At 43.8% G+C, this 23,934-nt stretch overlaps 1 protein-coding gene across 1 annotated transcript in view; it reads right to left on the reverse strand.

The window, feature by feature from the left end:
- The window catches only part of SLCO5A1 (solute carrier organic anion transporter family member 5A1), a 122,957-nt gene that overhangs the window by 73,272 nt on the left and 25,751 nt on the right, over positions 1–23,934 (reverse strand). The window contains exon 2 of the mRNA XM_007448494.1: positions 301–433. Coding sequence (XP_007448556.1) covers positions 301–433 — 133 coding nt within the window. The remainder of the gene's footprint in view (positions 1–300; positions 434–23,934) is intronic.

Consider the following 23,934-nt stretch of genomic DNA (forward strand, 5'->3'; position numbering starts at 1 on the left):
GGACCCGTGTAATTACACTGGACCCACTCGGACCATCCAGCATAATCTCCCCATCTCAAGAGCCTAAACTTATTCACATCAGCAAAATCTCTTCTGCCATGTGAAGGTAACACATTCATAGGTTCTGGGAATTAGGACAAGGATATCTTTGGGGATTATTATCCTGCCTGCCAACCCCTCCTAGGTGACGTTTAGCTATTTTGCATCTTCCCATTGGGGAAATTCTTATTTTAACTACAAGGGGACTATTACTCTATCATAATACCAAGTGAAATGAAAGATTTAATAAACGATTCTTACCAGTTTCCAATGAAACGAGGGTCATCCTGATTAAGATGAATGGGACTTCTGGGATCAACGTAAAAACCAATAAGAAGTCCACCTAATAAATATCCCACTGCAGGACCAAGTGCTCCCATGACATACATGATGGCTGAGAAGACAGAAGGGGAAATGTGAAATATAACGTCGTGTCATTTGTTTCAGTAGTTGTCTAATTTCAGTCATACCATGCATATGTCACAGTTAAATCCAGTTAACAACTTCCAAAAACAGAGAACTTTAGAGATCCTGTCTATGTTGACATTTGGGTTTCAAACCATGTCCTTTATTTAACTGTTCCCTGTTGTCCTCTTAGAACATCAGAACTTCTTTGGTTACTTCTGAAAGTACAGACCTGGGCTAGTTATTAAGGCAGTCACTGGATAACCAAGAGAGGCTAACAGGTAGTCTCAAGATAAGAAAAGAGAAAGAAGTAGATGTCCCTCATCCCAGCTAGAAGATTCTAACGGGCTGAGGGAACTCGAGGCCAGTTTTGCCATGAAGCTGGACTCAGCACCCTCAAAGCACTAATATTTTCAAATCACCACTTGAGAATCAAAGAAGACCTCACAATGTGTTTGGTTTATTGTTAAACGAGGAATATTACTTAAAGATTAATAAATCTCCTTAAATGGCATGAGTGAGACAGTCCAAATGGAAAGCACTAACGCACAGCTGAATTTGAAAAAATTTTAAAGTACATGTCCAAAGGGAGAGGGGTGTTTACTGTCAGTAGATCAGAAAGGTTGTCATTCTGTCCAATAAAATGTGGCCATCAAAATGGGCTTATAGGAAAAATGACAACAACAGATGCACTGTCATTTCTTTACATTGCTTTCACTGTTGTGATTGAAATTTTTTAAATAAATAACACATTGCCAATTTGTAAATTTTGAGGTAGAATAGGAAATTCCTTGAAAGTCATAGAAAAATCTAGCTGCACTCCAAACACATGTTTCCCCCTGTTGAAACTCAGTTATTTGGGGACAAATCAATAAACACTTTTAAGATACCCCTGTGTGCAAGGCATGATAAACTCAGGTGATACATGCTTCTCATTTCTATTGCTTTCGTGCATTTTAACCAAAGAATAAATAAGTGATTTGTCATATCCTTTAAATAGTACTTATTTACCAGAAAGCAAATTTGGACTAGTCAGAATCCCTTCGCCTGACTTTATCAGCTGCACCTAAATAAACACTGAATAACCTTATACTTCCCGTAACTTATAACTACAGACAGTAATTTAACACCTGCTCGCACTTTCCTCACCGTTTCAAAAGAGAAAAGCACAGTGTTTATTTATCTTACAGAATCATATGATTGTAACAAGACATTACATGATTACAATAAGACATCAGGTTCTTTGACTTCTCCATCTGTGTTTGCAAATGAAGAACCGAGGCATAGCAGCAAGTAATTGGCATTCTTTTGGACGCATGCTTTTAATAAAATAAAATTTGAATTTTGATAAATAATCTTGTTAACCTCTCTGTTTATAGCCTAAAACAGAACTCAAGAATAGAAAGTATTTTTTCAGTTTCAGGTATTCCCATAAGCACATGAAGATAAAAATATATGTTTACACCTCCAGGCAAACCAGCACCATTTACAACTCAAAACTGTAATGAGGCCAAAATGTGACACAAATCATCTCCCCAAAATTGTTCTTCTGGCGTGAAAGAGACTGTCTTACAAACACAGACGGAGGAAAAGGTATTTCCACCATACTCTTTATGCCTGTGGCACTTGCGTGCAGCAGCTTGAAGTGCCAAGAAGCCACGTGCAGGATGTGTGCTGGTAGGACCACTCAATCAGCCGGTGAATGGAAAACCAATGATATAACGTGCACCAAGAAACCTTAACTGCTTTATGAACTATAGATCAAGCTTTTTAAAATTCACCTATAGGATCAGAAAAATTCATTTTTATTATATAGCAAACAATGTTAGGTCCAATGGAATCACTCTCAACAGAAAATACATATATGTACATCTACATATGTACATCTATATAACTATACTACAGGTTATACTATATAATATAGTACAATAACTATGCTGAATACATAAATATGTTTATATATTTATAAATATATATCATACATATATGTATATATAACTTACTACTATAGTCCCATTTAGTAAATAAATCACTCTAGCCACTGAGTTAACATTTGTTAATCCATTAACTAATGGCACTTATTCAGAGCTTTTTAGAGGAGCAAATTGTTAAAGCAAACCACTAACTCCCTCAGTCAAAAATTCCCAATCAGGACTTGAGGACATGGGGAGGGGGAAGGGTAAGCTGGGACGAAGTGAGAGAGTGACACCGACATACATACACTACCAAATGTAAAACGGATGGCTAGTGGGAAGCAGCCGCATAGCACAGGGAGATCAGCTCAGTGCTTTGTGACCGCCTAGAGGGGTGGGATAGGGAGGGTGGGAGGGAGGGAGACGCAAGAGGGAGGAGATATGGGGACATATGCATATGTGTAGCTGATTCACTTTGTGATACAGCAGAAACTAACACACCATTGTAAAGCAATTATATTATACTCCAGGAAAGACGTTAAAAAAAAAAAAAAAAATCATCAATCTGGGCTTTCCTGGTGGCGCAGTGGTTGAGAGTCCGCCTGCCGATGCGGGGGACGCCGGTTCGTGCCCCGGTCCAGGAAGATCCCACATGCCGCGGAGCGGCTGGGTCCGTGAGCCATGGCCGCTGAGACTGCGCGTCCGGAGCCTGACTCTACCTGGAGTTCAAGGGCGGGACGAGTTGGACTGCTACCATTTCAATCCTAAAACCTACTGCCTGTGCTCGGGCTCCACACAGACTGATTCAGAACAGGCCTGGGCAGAGCCAGCTCCCTTCCTCTGTGGCTCCCAGGGTGCGCCTCAGGCCTTTCTAACCCCCTGAATCCCACCCATTCTTCAAGGCCCAACCACGTCCAGCACTGACCATCCTCCCCTGACTGATCTCTCTCCTCAAAATCCCTGTAGACAATATATGGTCTCTCCCAGTGGCCTCCACCATTTTTCTCACACATCCCTACCAGTAAGAGGTTTGAATCATGTACCCCCAGTGTACTTTTCAGTAAAATACTGTGTATGTACCATTAGCCTCTGTCTCACAGCTCGAATCCATATTGGTAAATCCTGTTGGTTCTACCACCAAATCAGGTCCAATATGCCGCTCCGTACCTCCACCCTGGTCCAAGCCACCATCATCGCTCACCTGGAAAATTGCTCGAGGCCTTCCAGCTGGTCTCTGTGCTCCTGTCCTTACTTCCCTCCAAAGTATTTTCAATACAGCAACCTTACTGATCCTCTAGAAACACGAGCCAGATCACATCGCTTCTTTGCTCACGCCCACCAGTGTCTTCCCATTCCACTCTCAGGAAAAAAGCCCAAGTCCTTTCACGTGGCTGCAAGGACCTGGCCACACCCTCGCCCCACCCCTTGGTCTCCATCCCCCAGCTATTCACTGGGCTCCAGGCGCACTGACCTCACCTTCTTTAACCTTCCAGAACACGTTCCCACATTAGGGTGTTAGTACTTGCTCTGTGCGTGGTGGGCAGGGGTGCCTTGCCCAGAGACAGCCACATGGTTCATTCTCTTCGTTCCTCCAGGTAATTACTCTGTCCCTCCTCACCGAGACCTCACTCAGCCATGTCATCTAAAAAGTTACAACACTTTCCCCCATTCTTCCCGTCGTTTCTCTGATCCATGTTTTCTCCTCAGCATGTATCACCACCTAACACACTTTATCTTTCCTTGGTTCATCTTGTTGATCCCCTGTTCTCCCCGACCAGACCGTAAGCTCCACGAGATCGGGGACGCCTGACGCAGGGGTTCACTGCTGTGTCCCCCGTACCCAGCAGTATAGGAGGCATCACCCATACTCACTCCCATTATTCATTGCTTCCATCACCACCACGGAGTCTGCACCATCTACGGCCATTAACAACAGATGTCAGTGACAAACTCTTCCTCAGTGTCTATCATCTCTTGAGACACTAGCTAATGACATAGATGTCAATCCATATTTCACATAGCGAACTTGGTAATTTCATGGTTTTTGACTGTGTCTCATCAGATGTGATTATACTATCATTGGTTTTTTTTCTCATGATGAGGAAAGGAGCTTGTACTGAGAAGACAGGCTATTCGATGAGCTAACAATAGAAACATAAATACAAGTTCCAGTCTTTTCTTCCTGCCCTCTCCATGGGTGGTCTCACACACCACCCCTTTGAGAGAATGCTGGACCATTTCATTCTTTTTTTTTTTTTTTAACATCTCTATTGGAGTATAATTGCTTTACAATGGTGTGTTAGTTTCTGCTTTATAACAAAGTGAATCAGCTATACCTATGCATATATCCCCATATCCTCTTTTGAGATTAAATATGCCCTGCTCTTTACTTATACTTATCTCTTCAAATATTTATATTTTGTCTTTTGAAGTTGCTCTTCAACCTGGACAGCGGGAACCATATCATATAGAATATTAGGTAGTAGTTAAAACGCAGACTCCAACCTCCTGGGTTCAAATCCCTGCTTCAATTCTTCCTCATTATGTGACGTTAGCAAGTTGCTCAACCTCTCTGAGCCTCAGTTGCCTCATCTCTAAAACTGAGATGGTAAAAGTATTTCCCCATAGGGTTGTTACAGGCATTAAATGGGTTCATTCTTGTAAAGCGTGTGGACTGTCTGGCACATGGTGAGGGCTACAGAAGACTATGCTGGTTTTGTTGTTATTATTATTTCATACGAGCTGATGCACACAGTTTAGTGTTTGGGCATGGGAGGCATTCAGTAAATATTTATAGGTTGGTTACATATCTGTGTTAACCATGTCTTTCATTTTCTTTATTCTTATGCTTTGACATCTGAGGCTTTGCAAAGCCTGGAGGGACAGCCCCTCCCAAGGTTTAGCCACAACCCCTAGAGACGGTGAGCAACTCAAAGGGAGAGTTCACTTTTCAAATGCAAACCAACCAAGATGGAGCCCACACCTCTTTTGTTGAGCTCCACACTCCTGGCCACCATCCACCTGCCCTATTCATCCCAGAGCCGGGTACCAGACAACTAGGGACAGACAGCACCTACACCCCAGGGCCCTCTGAAGCTATTCAGAAGAGCCAATCCTACACCTGATTACCCTGCCTCACTCATTCCTTCCTGGGGAAACCACAATAAAGGCTCTCGCTCACAGTTCCTCCCTCTCTACCTCCAACTGACCCTGTCACTGTGTGCCCCCCGTCTTGGCAACTGCAAGAAGTGAACTATCTTTTCAATGGTAATCGTCTCCTAATCTACTGGCCTCACGAAACCTCAAATTTTCCCTTAATACACTGTATTTTAGAACAGTATCATGGCCAAAGAATGACTATGCCCCGTAATCCCTACCCTGTGCCTCTGGCTTCTCCTTTGTCTGGACCTGCTTCCCCGCGTTCTCACCAAGACGTACAGTTTCCCCATTACTTGCTCATTAGTAACGGACTTAGATACAGAACCATCTGAAGTCGTCTCACTCTTCCTCTCTTCTCTTGCCATCACTTCCCTTCTCATCTGCCAGCTCTGTCTTCACCTGACCCCTAGCCTGTCTCCTGTAGTTTAGATATTATTTCTCTCCTGACTATGCCTTCGTTTCCTCTTGCCCAGTTGTATGTTGATGTCTTCCAGTAGCATCCCCTGTGGCTTGATTTGTCCCCAGAGTCTCTGCTTTCTATGTGCTGGCTGCATGGTCACTCCCTATTCCTTTTCTCCAGAACACGGTATTTATTGCTTGACCTATAGCTCTATGGTCCTCATGTGCTACACTCCCCATCCTTCAAAGCCCGGCTCCTTCATGAGGCCCCCTCTGACCTCTGGAGGCCACAAGAATGTCTCTCCTTGAATGGCACATCAAGTATCATCTGCGCTGCCTACTGGAACAGGTGTGTTTTACTGCTGCACATCACCTCTTTATCTTTCCAAGTAGCTTGGACGCTCCTTGAAGGAGACAGCATGAACCACACATTTCTAAACCTCCTCCAAGACCTAAAACACAAAACTACTCACACAGGAAGCACTGATGTCAGTACAGTACAGGGGACATGACCCTGGAGTCAAACTGTCTCAGGTTAGACTCCCACTCCCCTGCTTCTGTGCAAATTATAAATGACAGCAAGTTATTTACCCTCTCTTTTCTCAAAAAATGGACATTAAGTAGGAATATGCACATAAATTGCGTAGCATATAATAAACACTGAAGAAATATTAAGTTGTGTTTTTGTGTGCTGAAAGATTACCTATTCATTCTCTAATAAATATTATTAAATATTAATTTTGTATAGATCAAACATACATTATTTAACAGAAGGCATTCTTAACAGGTTTATAGGACCTTAAAAAATGACCTTTTCTAGAATCACTATTTTTGATAATGGGCCGGGCAGATGAGAGTGGGGAGAGAGAATATCTAGACCTTTCTTTCCTCACAGAAGTGCAGCAAAGAGCATCTTTCTGAAGCTAAGCATATGCCTACATCCGCTCTTCTTCAATAACCTTTAGGGTTTTTTTAATGATACAAAATATAACATGGATTCCCTGAATCCATGAGGAAACTTTCAAGAGCACAAAAAACAATTATTTTTTTAAAATCATCCACAAGGGCTTCCCTGGTGGCGCAGTGGTTGAGAGTCCGCCTGCCGATGCAGGGGACGTGGGTTCGTGCCCCGGTCCGGGAAGATCCCACATGCCGCGGAGCGGCTGGGCCCGTGAGCCATGGCCGCTGAGCCCGCGCGTCCGGAGCCTGTTGCTCCGCAGGAGAGGCCGCAACAGTGAGAGGCCCGCGTACCACAAAAAAAAAAAAAAAAAAAAAAAAAAAAAAAAAATCATCCACAATCCCTACCATCCAGATAATAATGTTAATAAATATGTTGTACTATTCATATACTGTATAAACTTTTTAAGTGACAGGAATTATACAGTACTTGTTGTATAACTTTTTAATAAGTTTAATATTATAGTACTTGTCTATAATATGTTTTTCACATAATATCTTGGACATTTCCTATGTCGAAAAATTTTTTCTAGAACACTTGTCAAGGCTAAATGGTGTGTCATCATGTGGCTATGATATGTCAATACTTCACTTAATAATCCTTTCCTGATGCCAGCTTTAAGCTATCACAAACGTCTGACCGAGGTTATTCCTCTGAAGATTGTATGACTAATTTGGAGCTTTGTTACTGCGTGTGTTGCACAGAACCCGACCTTCATGGCCCGAGGATTATAACTCCTGCCCCAAACCAAGCTGAGTCACGTACTTTTGTAGAGTTAAGAAGCCACACTTGGGGACTTCCCCGGTGGCACAGTGGTTAAGAATCCGCCTGCCAATGCAGGGAACACGGGTTCGAGCCCCAATCCGGGAAGATCCCACATGCCACAGAGCAGCTAAGCCTATGCGCCACAACTACTGAGCCTATGCTCTAGAGCCCGTCCTCCGCAACAAGAGAAGCCACCGCAATGAGAAGCCCGTGCACCGCAACCAAGAGTAGCCCCTGCTCGCCACAGCTAGAAAAAGCCTGAGTGCAGCAACGAAGACCCAACGCAGCCAAAAAATAAAATAAAATAAAATATTTCTTAAAAAACAAAAAAAGAAGCCACACTTGATGGGAAAGGGCCCCCTTCAATGGGGGGAACCAGCTCTTCACCTTGGCCTTGGACATCACAGCAGGCTCGTCAGAGACCACTCTTGGGGAAGACTGACCCAGCTACAACTTAAGGACTGTCCCCTGGCCTGCTTCCAGCCCATGTTTCCTTCACTTACCTTCTCACAAGCTTTGTCACCTTCAGACCCTTCACTTTAATCTCCTTCTTAAATTACTCTTTACCCTATTCTGTGACCACTCATGCTTTCTACGTTAAAGCCCATTAACTTCTATTTTTAATCCCATTTACCTTCACATTTTTAATGTTTCTACTGTAGACTTAACCTTTATTATAATCTTCAAAATTTTTTATTGAAATTGTCAACCTATTGAATCAAAAAGTTGAAATGGATATTTTTTTAACATCTTTATTGGAGTATAATTGCTTTACAAGGGTGTGTTAGTTTCTGCTGTATCACAAAGTGAATCAGCTACACATATACATATATCCCCATATCTCCTCCCTCTTGTGTCTCCCTCCCACCCTCCCTATCCCACCCCTCTAGGTGGTCACAAAGCACTGAGCTGATCTCCCTGTGCTATGCGGCTGCTTCCCACTAGCCATCTATTTTACATTTGGTAGTGTGTATGTGTCCATGCCGCTCTCTCACTTTGTCCCAGCTTACCCTTCCCCCTCCCCGTGTCCTCAAGTCCATTCTCTATGTCTGTGTCTTTATTCCTGTCCTGCCCCTAGGTTCTTCAGAACCATCTTCCTTGTTTGTTTTGCATTTTATCTTTTTAAAAACACTTTTCATCCGGGTTTTATTTTTTAATTAACTTTCAAGTTTTTCTTTTAAATCATTGATTACCTTCTAGTTCTCATAGCTTAAGTAAGTTTACTTACTTTTTTAGCCTTATTTTTATTAGGTTAATTTTTTTATTTTTAAAAATTTGTTTAACTACTGAGCCTGCGTGTCTGGAGCCTGTGCTCCGCAACAAGAGAGGCCGCGATAGTGAGAGGCCCGCGCACCGCGATGAAGAGTGGCCCCCGCTTGCCACAACTAGAGAAAGTCCTCGCACAGAAACGAAGACCCAACACAGCAAAAATAAATAAATAAATTACTAAAACTCCTACCCCCAACATCTTCTTTAAAATAAATTTTTAAAAAAATTTGTTTGATTTCAAACCTTAAATCTTGTTAAACTCCTGAATTTGAACTTATGTTTTTGTATTTGGCAGTTTCTCTTTCTTTTTTTATCCTTCTGACAAGATCTTCTTTTAACAGTCTTTGTTTAGCTTAGTCTTCTCTTACATTTTGCTTACTTTGTGATCAGTTTTAGCAGTAGCTTGTTAGAAGCTGGGCTGGGCCTCGTATCACATCTGGACCCATCTCCCCACTGTCTCTGTGGTCCTGTCCCAGCTGCCCTGCTTGGCTCCCCCCTCCAGTTAGGGATGGCAGCCTGAGCGACTCAGGGTTAATTCTGCCCTGGGCTCAAGGCTCGCTTTGCACACGGCTTATTTGATTAGCTGGACCCTATGATTGTTGTCTCAAATTATCCAGTGATGAGAAAATTCAAGTTCTAAATCCAAGGTCTGTGATGAATAAGCACTAACAGTGAGACAAGCCAGGCCCGCAGAGTGAAACAAGCAAGCCAGAGGGCACCTCGTTCAGTTCCGCCTGCCCTGGGGAGGGTCCTGCGGGTTGATCAACCTTCCCAGTGGCCCCCTGAGAGAAGAAGCACAATGCACCCTGCGATGCCAGCCTGCACCTGTTCTACCCCTGCCGTCGGACACCTCCGTTTCTCCACTTCTGGCAGAGTTCAAAGGCCCTCCTTCCTCATCACAAAAGCCCAAGTTGGCTCCAAAATTATCTCGAATAAGGTTGTTCCGTGAGATCAGCTGCGACCCAGGCAGCAGCTCTCTTAAGTCGACGGAATCTGTATTGGGTGACTCAGCAAAAATATAAATAAATTACTAAAACTCCTACCCCCAACATCTTCTTTAAAATAAATTTTTAAAAAAATTTGTTTGATTTCAAACCTTAAATCTTGTTAAACTCCTGAATTTGAACTTATGTTTTTGTATTTGGCAGTTTCTCTTTCTTTTTTTATCCTTCTGACAAGATCTTCTTTTAACAGTCTTTGTTTAGCTTAGTCTTCTCTTACATTTTGCTTACTTTGTGATCAGTTTTAGCAGTAGCTTGTTAGAAGCTGGGCTGGGCCTCGTATCACATCTGGACCCATCTCCCCACTGTCTCTGTGGTCCTGTCCCAGCTGCCCTGCTTGGCTCCCCCCTCCAGTTAGGGATGGCAGCCTGAGCGACTCAGGGTTAATTCTGCCCTGGGCTCAAGGCTCGCTTTGCACACGGCTTATTTGATTAGCTGGACCCTATGATTGTTGTCTCAAATTATCCAGTGATGAGAAAATTCAAGTTCTAAATCCAAGGTCTGTGATGAATAAGCACTAACAGTGAGACAAGCCAGGCCCGCAGAGTGAAACAAGCAAGCCAGAGGGCACCTCGTTCAGTTCCGCCTGCCCTGGGGAGGGTCCTGCGGGTTGATCAACCTTCCCAGTGGCCCCCTGAGAGAAGAAGCACAATGCACCCTGCGATGCCAGCCTGCACCTGTTCTACCCCTGCCGTCGGACACCTCCGTTTCTCCACTTCTGGCAGAGTTCAAAGGCCCTCCTTCCTCATCACAAAAGCCCAAGTTGGCTCCAAAATTATCTCGAATAAGGTTGTTCCGTGAGATCAGCTGCGACCCAGGCAGCAGCTCTCTTAAGTCGACGGAATCTGTATTGGGTGACTCAACCTGCCCCTTGTCGGAGAGCAGGCGATTTTCTCTGTCCTTCTAGGTCCTTCTGGCTGGTCTAAGAATTCAACTGACATGAATCAGATTAACAGGAGAAGAATCACACAGAAGTTTAATAACATGGGAGAGACTCAGGAAAACTCAACTCACCAAAATGGCCAAAGCCATTGTACCAAGGCCAAAGCCTTAAACACCAAGCTCAGCTAAAGACAAAAGAGGATGTTGGGGGTAGTGGTTCGGGACCTCAAAGGGGAGGCAGGCAATTTCACATGGAGATGGAAAAGCAAAGATTTGGTAAATGAATGCTTGCTGGGCCAGGCAGACACTCTGGGACACAGAGAGGAATTGTAACAAACAGACTTTGCTAGGTTCCCCCCTGTCCACACACCTAGTTCCTCCATAGTTATCTACAGTGATAGCTCCCTTCCCGGAACAGGTCCTCTATCTACACTTTTATGCACTTAGGGGGAAGGTCAAATGTTCTTCCCGAGTCTTTTGGGCCTTGATTATTTTCAGCTCGAAATAATCCCATGCCAAAGAGCTATTTGGGGCGGTAAGTTTTCCTCGCCTACACCCTAAATCCCAAGGAACGACTCCAGAACCCCTCACGGTGGTCAGTCAGGCAGCCATGAGCCTCACTGGACCGGGGAAACCGAGGGGCCCAATCAAAACCAGCAAAGATCCCAGTACCACAGAGGGCTTTGCAGTCACCTCCTTCCTGGCCTCATACCCCAAATGGTTGAGCAGCGCTCCACATCGCGGGGTCACGGGTCACTCACTCAGCCATGCACTCTGTGATGCCAGGCCCTGGGACAAGGAGGGGGCATTGCAAAGGTGAATAAGAGGGGTGCGTGGTCCCCCAGAAAGAAACATGTAAAACCAGCTATGATTCAAGGCTCAGTGATTAAATACAACCAACACCAACGACGCGCTGTGGACCACAGGGGAAGAATGATGCATTGTAACAGTTGAGGAGAGAGGACAGAGAGAGCTTCATAGAAAAGAGGGCTCCTGGCCTAAGTCTGCAAGGTTAGGAGAAAGGACACCAGCAGCTGAGGGGTTCGCGTGGCACAGGCGTGGGGATTTGGAAGCGCCCAACGTGTTCAGGGAACTGCAGGTGATCTTATACCTGAGGGGGGGCGGGTAGAGAAGGGGGGCCCCGCCGCCGCCATCCCCGTCCCATCCGGGGGCCTCGGTACCCAGCTGTGTGCAGGCTGCCAGCCCCTCTGCTCTGAGACAGTGCGGGTGGACAGCAGCATCTCACTGGCTTCCCCTACCATTCAGCATCCTTAAGAAGTGATTTTTCTGTTGTTGAGGAAAAAGTTACTTCCACTGTGCAGTGGAGGGCAGGCCTTCTAGGAAGGGAAATCAGGGCCCTGGTCCTGGGCCTCCTGAGCACTTGTTTCTGTCTTCCCACTTCCCCTCCCCTCCCTCTCTCCCTCCGACACCAGTCATTGCAACTCAGGCGGGACGGAGTCCAGGGTACCATGTCATGGCCGGAGGCCTCTCCTGCCGCCTCGTCCCTGCTGGCCCCAGCTCTTGGGACTGTAAACAATTCTCCTTCTCACGCATTCTCATTTATGGGCAGAATTCAGTGAAAGAACCACTACCCTCAACTGGGGCGGGAAGGGGGCACATCTTCTCTTTCCGCCTGTTCAGTTTCCATGCTCCCTTCTTTCAAGAAAAGCCATTCCGCTTTCCTTTGGGACCATCCGTCTCCTCACCGCACAGTCTTGACGGCCTGTCAGTCATGGAGCCCTGTCCTTGGTGGTTCATCCGTGGACAGGGGACGAACCCAGGCCAATCAATCACATGCTCGTCTCCTCCTTGTAATATTTTCCCCCGGATCCCCATGTGGCTCTCACTCCCCTACTTCTTCCTGATCTCTGCTCAAATATCACCCCTTAGAGTAGCCAACGCTCCCCCCATGTCCAACAGGACACCCCGTTCCCCACCCTCAGCACCTCTGATCGCCTTACCCTGCTGGAGATCTCACTGTGGCACACATCACCACACAACGTGATGTTTGGGGGCGGGGGGAGCTGCTTAGCGTCTGTCTCTCCCACTGGAATGTCAGTTCCACGGGAACAAGGACTTTTTTCAGGGATGCCTCATCAATCCCTACGCACTGCTGACCATCGGCGCTAATAAACGTCGTGGAACAGAGACGCCAGGCAGGCATGGCCTTCCACCCTTGAGTGAAGTAACAGCAGCCGTCCAAGTGGATTCATCCTTGCAACGCTGCGCTCCATTCACGGCTCGCGCTCCCTGGATCCCTGGGGCTGCCCCATCCTGTGTGCCATCTCTATCCCCCTTTCCCATGAAGTGCTGGGTTTGACAGACGTGGTTCCCGGGCTTTACAGTCACAGAGCACTGACCCTCACCCCACCCCACTCCAGGCCTGACCCTTACCTCTGCCAGGCCCTCCATGGACCACCACCCTCCCCTGCTGGGCTTCCCAAATCCTCAGAGCCTCTTTGTAACTGGCCTGGATTTGCCATACCCTCATTTGAACTTGACCTTTAATGGACCAGCCCCTGCATCCGTGTTGCTCTCCACCACCCACTACTCATCCCTCTATCCACCACTTCCCAACGTCCCCTCTGGGGCAGGACCTACTTTCTCAGTGATCCACGTGGCTGTGCACGCCGCTAGGAACTGATGCTGACAGGGGTTTAGGTTACAAGTAAAATTCAGGCTCAGTCTCAGGACCTGGGCTCACACCCAGGATGCTCCCACAGAGAAACGTTTTGCATACCTGCCTAAGGTCCTCAAATGACCACCAAAGCCATCTGGGACATAGTGATAGGAGGTCACCTTCTTGAATATATTTGGTAGCACACCTACTATACACAACAAGAGGACATGAAAAGCAAGCCACACTTCACTGCAACACAGCAGCAGTGACACCAACTGACACTCAACTTGCACAGCTTCTTGAAAATTAGCCAAGGTACTTCATAGCACCAGAGCGCCAGGTTGAAGGAAAATATTCCCTCTCTCATACCTTCTGCTCACAAGCACAGGCAGATAAGAGACCTCTGATCTCGGTTATTTTGAGCAGCAACTTTTCTTTCTTTTAAGTGATTCAGTTATTTTGACACAGGCCTGACGGCAAAAGAAGAGCTGCCACAGCAGTCAAGGAAGAGTCTATCACTTTGCCAAAACGTTCAGAGAGCATCTTAGGTCGCAAATGAGAAGATGAGGGAGATGCCTTTAAGTAGATTCCGAGTGTTTTTTCCTCTCTACCAGAGCAAACAGTAGCTGGTTGACACTCACCATCTTTCTTTAGAAATACTTTCAAAGTCATTTGTAGTCTAAAAGGAAACACACAAGTACATATGGAAACAGCCAGTTGCACTTAATGCATACCTGGGGCATGGTGGCGGGGGGAGGGTAATGTGCTGTGGCTTTAAAACATCAAATTGGCCACCTGTGAGTGACCACTGTCTATAAATTTAATCTAGTCCTCAGGAAGGACCGCAGGATAGCTACTGTGAAAGCATGAAAAAAAATTAAGTCAAAAATGTTTTAATTGTAATTTGGGGGCAAAAAGAAAGTTTTATTAGAAATAGACTCACAGACATAGAAATTAAACTTACGGCTACCAAAGGGGAGGGGGAGAGGGATGAATTAGGAGTTTGGGATTAAAATATACACAATACTATATGTAAAACAGATAACCAACAAGGACCTACTGTATAGCACAGCGAACTATATTCAATATCTTGTAGTAACCTATAATGAAAGAGAGTGTAAAAAAAAATAGATATAGATATATATATTTATATATAGATATACAACTGGGACTTCCCTGGTGGCGCAGTGGTTAAGAATCCACCTGCCAATGCAGGGCACATGGGTTCGAGCCCTGGTCCGGGAAGATCCCACATGCTGGGGAGAAACTAAGCCCACGCGCCACAACTACTGAGCCTGCACTCTAGAGCCCACGAGCCACAACTACTAGAGCCCACATGCCACAACTACTGAAGCCTGAGCACCTAGAGCCCATGCTCTGCAACAAGAGAAGCCACCACAATGAGAAGTCCACGCACCGCAATGAAAAGTAGCCCCCGCTCGCCACAACTAGAGAAAGCCCACGCGCAGCAACAAAGACCCAGTGCAGCCAAAAATTAATTAATAAATAATAATAATAAATTAGTAACTTTAAAAAAAGATACTGTAATCAAGACAACATAGTACTGGCTTAAAGACAGACAAACAGATCAGTGGAATAGAAAAGAAAGTCCAGAAACAGACCCACACATATATATGGACAACAGGCCTTTGGCAAAGAAGTAAAGATAATTCCATTGAAAAAGGATATTCTTTTCAACTAATGGTGCTGAAACCATTAGATATCCATATAAAAAAGGAACTGAAGGGCTTCCCTGGTGGCACAGTGGTTGAGAGTCCGCCTGCCAATGCAGGGGACGCGGGTTTGTGCCCCGGTCCGGGAAGATCCCACATGCCACGGAGCGGCTGTGCCCGTGAGCCATGGCCGCTGAGCCTGCGCGTCCGGAGCCTGTGCTCCGCAACGGGAGAGGCCACAGCAGTGAGAGGCCCGCGTACCGCAAAAAAAAAAAAAAAAAAAAGGAACTGAAAATAGATCACTGACCTAAATGCAAAACCTAAAACTTCTATAAAACTATAAAACTTCTAAAACAATTGGGGAAAACATTTTTCAGCAGACAGTTTACCAAAGAATACCTGTGGATGGCAAATAAGAACATGCAAGATGTTCAGTATCATTAGTCATTAGGGAAGTGCAGATTAAAACCCCAATGAGGGGCTTCCCTGGTGGCGCAGTGCTTGAGAGTCCGCCTGCCGATGCAGGAGACGCGGGTTCGTGCCCCGTTTCGGGAGGATCCCGCGTGCCGCGGAGCGGCTGGGCCCGTGAGCCATGGCCGCTGAGCCTGCGCGTCCAGAGCCTGTGCTCCGCAAATGGGAGAGGCCACAACAGTGAGAGGCCCGCATAACGCAAGAAAAAAAAAAAAAAAAAAAAAAAAAAACCACAATGAGGGCAAAGGGGGAAAGTAAATTAGGAGTTTGGGATTAACATATACGCACTACTATATATAAAATAGATAACCAACAAGGACCTACTGTATAGCACAGGGAACTCTACTCAATATTTTTTAATAACCTATAAGGGAAATGAATCTGAAAAAATATATATTTATTTATTTATTTATTTATTTATTTATTTATTTATTTATTTATCTGAATCACTCTGCTGTACACCTGAAACACAACATTGTAAATCAACTACACTTCAATTTTAAAAAAAACCACAATGAGATACGATACCACTAAACTCCTATTCAAATGGTTAAAATTAAAAAGATAATTCTACCAAGTACTGGTGAGGATGTCAAGCAATTAGAACTCTCATGCACTGCAGAGGTGAAACATAAAATGTTACAGACACTTTGGAAAACAGTTTGGTAGTGTCTTAAGGAGTTAGACATATAACTACCCTATGATTCAAGCATTTCACTCCTAGGTAATTTCACAAGAGATATGAAAACATGTGTCCATACGAAGGGTTACATACAAATATTCAGAGCAGCTCTATCTGTAGGAGCCAAGAACCAGAAACAACAAAAACATTCATCAAGAGGTGAGCGGATAAACTAATTGTAGTATATTCATACAATGGAATACTATTTAGCAGTACAAAGAAATGAATTATTGATACACACTAAAACATGGATAAATCTCAAAATAATTACGCTCAGTGAAAGAAAGTAGACATTAAAAAGTCCATACTGTATAATTCAACTTATAAAATTCTAGAAAACGCAAACTAATCTAAAGTAATAAAAAAACCAGTCTGTGGTGATGGGGCGGGAGGGGGCCAAGCAGAAGGGAGGGATTACAGAGAAACTCAAGGAAGCTTTTGGCAATGTTGCACTGTCCTGCAGTCTTGATTGTGGTGACGGTTTCACGGGTACATATATATGTCAAAGCTTATCAAATTATATATTTTAATTATGTGCAGCTTATGTCAGCTTCACCTCAGGGGAAAAAAAGACATTTTTCTAAAAGTGGGTTCTGGTGATGGTTGCGCAATTCTATAAATTTACTAAAAATCATTGGATTATATTCTTCAACTGGGTAAACTTTATGGTACGTAAGTTATGAGTCAGGAAGTCATTTAAAAAAAGACTAGAAGGAAACACACCATGTACTGAAAGTTGTTAGCTGAGGGTATTGAAATTACAATGGGATTTTTTCTTGTTTTCTTTATAACGTTCCATACTTTCAGGTTTTTCTAATTGAATACAAATTTTAATAAGCAAAAAAATTTTTCAAACATACCTTCTGGCATTAGTACTTTTATCTCTTTCAGCTACTAATAATCAGCTAACAAATGTATCATCTTTGTGTAAATTTATAATAAATATATTTTTTAAAACTTGAAGGAAGCCTATACGGGATAATGGACTTTTTTGTTGTTCTTATATCTACGGCACCTCCTACAGGGGCACCTGACACGTAGTGAGCACTCAGCGCATACCTGATGGATGAGAACACAGTATCTGTAAAGCAATTCTCCATTTTTTTTATGATCGATCTGCCCAGTACTTCATGATGACTTCTCCCAGGCTAAATTATTATAATAATTAGGGATGGGCAAACTACCGGCCAAATCCGGTAAATGAAGTTTTATTGGAACCCAGCCATATGCATTCATTTATACATTGTGCGTAACTACTTTCAACCACAGCAACAGAATTGAGTAGTTGCTATAAAGATCGTATGGCCCTCAGAGTAAAATATTTACTATTCAGCCCTTTATAGAAAAAGTTTGCCTGGGAAAGTGGGAGGTACAAACTATCGGGTATAAGATAGGCTACAAGGATGTATTTTACAACACGGGGGATATAGCCAATATTTTGTAATAACTGTAAGTGGAGCGTAACCTTTAAAAATTGTTTAAAAAATAAAATTTTTTTTAAATTCTTAAAATTAAAAAAAAAGTTTGGCAACCCTTGTAATAAATAATGACAGCCATTTATTGCATATTTACCATCAACTAAATGTTTGCACACATTATTTTGTTTCTTAATTTTCACCTCTAAGGGAGTTATAATCAACTAAGCTACGGATATAAATCACAGAGATATGGGTGACATGTTGTTTAAATGCATATCTGGAAAAGCCACTTTTCTATAAGTGTGCTATTTTTAATCAGTTATCCATGTAGAGTATAAATGTAAAAGTAAGGAATATTTGTATAAAAAAGAAATTCACTTGTAAAGTCCATCTTTCCAGGTTGGCAATTTCTCAGAGATTTGATTTCTAGGAGTATAAACCCCACATACTATTTTAGTTGAACTACAATTCACTGTGAAGTAGAATAAGAACCTTCCAGAAACTACACTAGGCACTTTACACCTTCTGTGCCACTCAACACTAACAACTTCACAGAGGAAAAAAATATATTTTCGTTCTCAACTTACAGATGAGAAAGCTGAGTCCCTGAGCAGTTAAGATCAGCAATTAGTAAGTAAGAGAGGCAAAATCAGAACTTGGCTCTATCTGAAACCAAAGCCTATCTTCTCTCCATTTGTGGACACATGTCTCCAAAATACAAAAAAGCAGGAGTTTAATTATAAGAAGTATACAGGGGAATATTCCCTGGCAATCCAGTGGTTAGGACTCCATGCTTTCACTGCCAAGGGCACAGGTTCAATCCCTGGTTAGGGAACTAGGATCCCGTAAGCCACATGGCGTGGCCAAAAAAAAAGAGAGAGAGAATTGTATAGGTCTCTACTGCCAAGGAAATTAAACATATTAGAGCTGAAAATCCCAAAATATTTTTGGAACTGTTAGTAGCAGGAGTTTTAGAAGCACTCTAAATAAAAAAGAAGCTCGCTATTTAGATTTCCATCTCGTTTCATCCCTAACTGGCTGCCATAAGGATGGCAGAGAAACCTACATTATCTGAAAAATACATTCCAAATATGTTGTATGACATTTACTTCAATATTATGGTGAAGACTCAGAAGAGCACACCAACTGTTAACAGCAGATTAAATTTACCTCCTGGGAAGGATGTCACTGCCAAGAAACACCTTCCAGGTAAACAGCCATAGGTATGACACAACTCCTGTTTGCTTTCCAGGCACTCAAAGAAGCATGATTCCCCCAGGAAAGATCCAAGTCTAGAGCAACGCTTAGACATAAGAGAATAATCTCATGTGCAAATGTCCCTGCAGTCACCGGCATCATCGCGGCCATCCACTGGATTTTATAGACATTCGAGTGATATAAACTTTCCAGGACAGCTTTAATGTTACCCTCCCACCACCGCATCAATCCACAGAAATCAGTTCTATCACAGTAGGTGCTCCCAGTAGGGCTCACTATAAAACGTATTCTTGTATTTAGAGAAGCGTTCATACTCAAAGTCTACAGTCACTGACGGGAGAACTATTACCAAAAGATAACACTGGGCACTTATGATATGTAAGATACTGTGCTAAACGCCTTTATATGTATTTTCTCACTTTAACTTCACAGCAGCCTTATGAGGTATATACTATTGTCCTAATTTAAGGCATTCTCCTTTGTAATCACCTCACTGATGAAGGGATAGAATAAATTCAACCCAATTAAAAACAGATAATCCCTGACTCTTTGTTATCTAACAAAAATGAAGATACTTTATCAATACAAGCACTTTTACTAAGTTACTATACTCGCCACCACGGATTTGTCCTCATCTCTTCCCTACAAATGTGGCCAGACTCCCACAGAGACACCTGAAGCGTGAAGTCAGAAGAGCCTTAAGTCATTTCAATCCATGGCATCTAGCACTACGACACATCAACCTCTTCTTATGAAGAGTAACTTAATTCTTTCTAACTTCTGATACATTTCTGATCAATTGAAATTCCGACCTATACATGCCCTAAATTGACATACCATTTTTCCCCCATTGGAAGTTGCGACGGTTAATTTTATGTGTCAACTTGATTGGGTAAGGGATGCCCAGACAACTGGTAAAACTATTTCTGGGTGCGTCTGTGAGGGTGTTTTTAGAAGATTAGCATTTGCGTCAATAGACTGAGTAAAGAGATCCACCCTCACCAAAGTGTGTGGGCATCATCCGTTCCTATGAGGGCCCAGATAGGACAAAAAGGTGGAGGCAGGGCAACTTCTCTCTCTTCTTGAGCTGGGATGCCCACCTTCCCTTGTCCTCAGACATCGGAGCTTTCAATTCTCATGCCTTCAGACTCCGGAACTCACACCAGCAGCCCCTCAATTCTCAGGCTTTTGGACTTGAACTGAAGGTCACCCCCAGCTTTCCTAGTTCTCCAGCTTGCAGATGGCAGACTGTGGGACTTCTCAGCCTCTATAGCCACATGAGCCAATTCCTACAGAAATCTCCTCGTATAAATATATAACTCCTATTCTGTTTCTCTGGAGAAGCCTAACATAGATTTGCTTCAAATAGCTAACTTTTTCTTTATGTCATATGATTATCATAATTAAGCGGTATCCAGCCACTGACCTGAAAGAAGCTATTAGCTTCACAGGCAGACCTAGTCATCAGCAGCTGCATCTGCTTTCACACGACTGTAATTAATCAAGGTTGTCTTTGTTAGCTAATAACATGAACTCAGGTCAAGGATCCCTCAGCGCAAACCCTTGAGGCTGGATGTGCCTTGGAATGAAGACTTTTTCACATTTTACAAAAGTAAAGCGTGAGTGATGCTGTATATTATGCAGCTCTCCCAGCAGAGTCTGGAACGGTGCTCCAAAATCAGGCATGCTATTGTTTCTGCAACAATGAATGAACGAATATTCACACTAAGTGTGATTTAAAAACTAGCCACTATCAGATCAGGCCTGGTTTTGCCATGGAATAAGTTGCAAAACTAACTTTTAGATTTCAAAGTAGCAGCAGAAAATGTTTGAAATTATTATGAGAATTGGCATATGAGAATAGGTGTCAGGCACCAGCTATGCATCATCCCTCAAGAGTGTGTTACTCGACCGATTAAAGTTCGCAAATTTCCGATCAAACCCAATATTGGCATTAGCCCTTTATTTGATTGGATTTCTCCTTTTGAATATTACATTTACCTCTCTTTTTTTTTGTTTTTTGTTTTTTGGTTTTGTTTTTGCTGTACGTTGCGGAGCACAGGCTCCGCATGTGCAGGCTCAGCGGCCATGGCTCACGGGCACAGCCGTTCCACGGCATGTGGGATCTTCCCAGATCGGGGCACGAACCCGTGTCCCCTGCATCGGCAGGCGGACTCTCAACCACTGCGCCACCAGGGAAGCCCGTCTACCTCTCTTTGACTGAAAGATTTCGGTATCATTAGAGATCTACATAGCAAGTCAAGAGGTAGATTTAAAAGAAAAAAAAAATCACAAAATTTCAAATTATTTCAGGGGATTCAGACAGCCACAGGATCAACCCTTAGGTTATTCACTAGTTCTGCTCCTTTGACCAAAATTATATGTTGATGATCATTGCCCTTAAGGCAGCTTTGCTTCTTTTAGTGAATTTCTGTATGATCATCCCATAATTCTGAAATTTGTGTTTATTCTTATCACTAGTAGGAAAAACAGAGTTAAAAAAAATAAAAGGCAGGGCTACCCTGGTGGCGCAGTGGTTGAGAGTCCACCTGCCAATGCAGGGGACACGGGTTCGTGCCCCGATCTGGGACGATCCCACATGCCGTGGAGCAGCTAGGCCCGAGCGCCACAACTACTGAGTCTGCTCTCTAGAGACTGCAAGCCACAACTACTGAGCCTGCGTTCCTAGAGCCCATGCTCCACAACAAGATAAGCCACGGCAATGAGAGGCCCATGCACCGCAACGAAGAGTAGCCCCCATGGGGGCTTCCCTGGTGGCGAAGTGGTTGAGAGTCCGCCTGCCGATGCAGGGGACACGGGTTCGTGCCCCGGTCCGGGAAGATCCCACATGCCACGGAGCGGCTGGGCCCGTGAGCCATGGCCACTGAGCCTGCGCGTCCGGAGCCTGTGCTCCGCGACGGGAGAGGCCACAGCAGTGAGAGGCCCACGTACCGCAAAAAAATAAATAAATAAAAATAAATAAAATAAAAGGCAGTGAAAAAGCTCAAAGTGTTCATATTGAATTGGAGAGTAATTTGCTGAGTCCAAAACTAGCATACAGATACCAGGGCAAATCTCATTACCTGTCCTAGGTCATGGTCACAATAAGCAGCTTAAGTGATCCAGTCTTCCTCACTGTCTACTCCACATCTACCCTAGTAATTTGGATTAGTCCTCATCCAAACGCTGCCAGCTCAGCTTGAAAAATGCTGGCCTACATTATATCTTTGGGGATTTTTTATAAACGTGATACTCAAAGAGTCACAAACATTGTAATGTATGAGACTACAGTGAGGGTGGTAGTAATCCCTTACACCTCCCATGAACAGTTCACGCTAACAACCCTGGTATAAAATGATTACATGTGTAATTACCAGTTTTAATGTGCATTTAGTTCAAACAATGAATCAGACACTATAACAATATAATGTATGACCATCTTATTCCTTAAATAAGATGCTTTCCTACTGTGCATCTTAATTACAGAACAAGGGAAGCATTCCAACTAAAATCATAGTGTTAGTATGATCTAAAATTATCTCCCCACAAATATGAAAGTTTTTGCTGTAGCAAATATCTTAGCTTGGATTCCTCCAGAAGCAGAGCCTAAGACAAGGATTTGAGTCCAAGTAGTTTAGCATGATTCTGGAATACATAGATACTGAGTTTAGGGAAACCACACACAGTGCTGACTCATCTAAATACCATCTGACTCTGAAAAACCCTCAAACGTATATATTAATTTGTGCACACGTAATAATCGATTTTATTTCTCCATGTGTGTGTGTTCCAGCCCCCAAGGAACACGTTTTGCTTTCAAGCAGTAGAAACTGGCTGTGCCTCTCAGCCAATAACTGGGGTGAAGATGTCTGCACAGTTCTTGGCTTCCTTTTTGGCCATTTATTTGTGAACAATTTTGACCCCTGTTGTCCAAAAAAAAATACACAAGTAATAGTGCTGGACACGTGAGCCAAACAAACCTAGGAGGGGAATAAGCCTGCAGGTGAAAGAGCGAGTACCTGTAAGTTTGATGTTCGCTGAGAGTCATCAAGGACATGGTTAAGGACACAGAGGGTGAAGGTCAGAGGCAGGTGGCATTGGTGAAGGAAGCCCTCTGATATTCTGAGGGCATCATAAACAGAACTGCAGCCCAGGAAGATGCATCCACAACTGAGAGAGGTGAACTGGGAAGAATAAGGCCAGAGGCAGTCACGACTCCAGGGGACTTGAAGGGAACTGAAAGCCATTGCCAAGACTGCCATTACATGACATACATTCCTTTCAAATGTTACTCACGTCTTTCCAAAAAACAAAGGAAAAAGAGCAAAAGGTTGGGATTTCCCTGTTGCACTGGCATCAGATGGTCCAGAGCTGGGGCTTCCTATTCTTGCCCCATGTGTATTCTCCACACTCCAGAGGTTCTGTGATCACAGCCGCTTGCTCTCTCATTCCTTGCTTGCTAGGAAGAGCCAGCCTTGGGTGCTCTGGGGTAAGTTTCAAGGAAGCACAAACTGGAGGCAAGGACGTGCATATAGCCAGCCAGCATTATCACTCTGCAGGAAGGGAAATGTAAGATCTCTGCAAAACCCGGATGGCAGCAGTCACCATAAAACGGGCAGGTGCTGTTAATCCAATATATGGAGGTACTGAGTCTGCTCAGGCTGCTGTTGCAAAATACCAGACTGGGTGGCTTAAACAACAGACATTTTCTCATAGTTATGGAGACTAGAAGTCCAAGATCAAGGTGCTGGTGAAGTTGGTTTCTGGTGAGACCTCTCTTCCTGGCTTGCAGACGGCCACTCTCTCACTGTGTCTTCACATGGCCTTTCCACCATGCATGTGCGGGGAGAGAGAGCTCTGGTGTCACTTCCTCTTCTTATAAGGACACCAGTCTTACTGAATTAGGGCTCCAGCCATCGACCTCATTAACCTGAATTATTCCTGTAAAGTCCCCATCTCCAAATACAGTCACTGGGGACTTTCAACATAAATTTTGGGGGGTACACATTTCAGTCCATAACAGGAAGTGAGAGGCTTTTTTTTTTTTTTTTTTTTTTTTTTT

The sequence above is a fragment of the Lipotes vexillifer genome, unplaced genomic scaffold (genome assembly GCF_000442215.2).
Source record: "Lipotes vexillifer unplaced genomic scaffold, Lipotes_vexillifer_v1.1 scaffold815, whole genome shotgun sequence".
In the NCBI taxonomy this organism is placed as follows: Eukaryota; Metazoa; Chordata; class Mammalia; order Artiodactyla; family Lipotidae; genus Lipotes; species Lipotes vexillifer.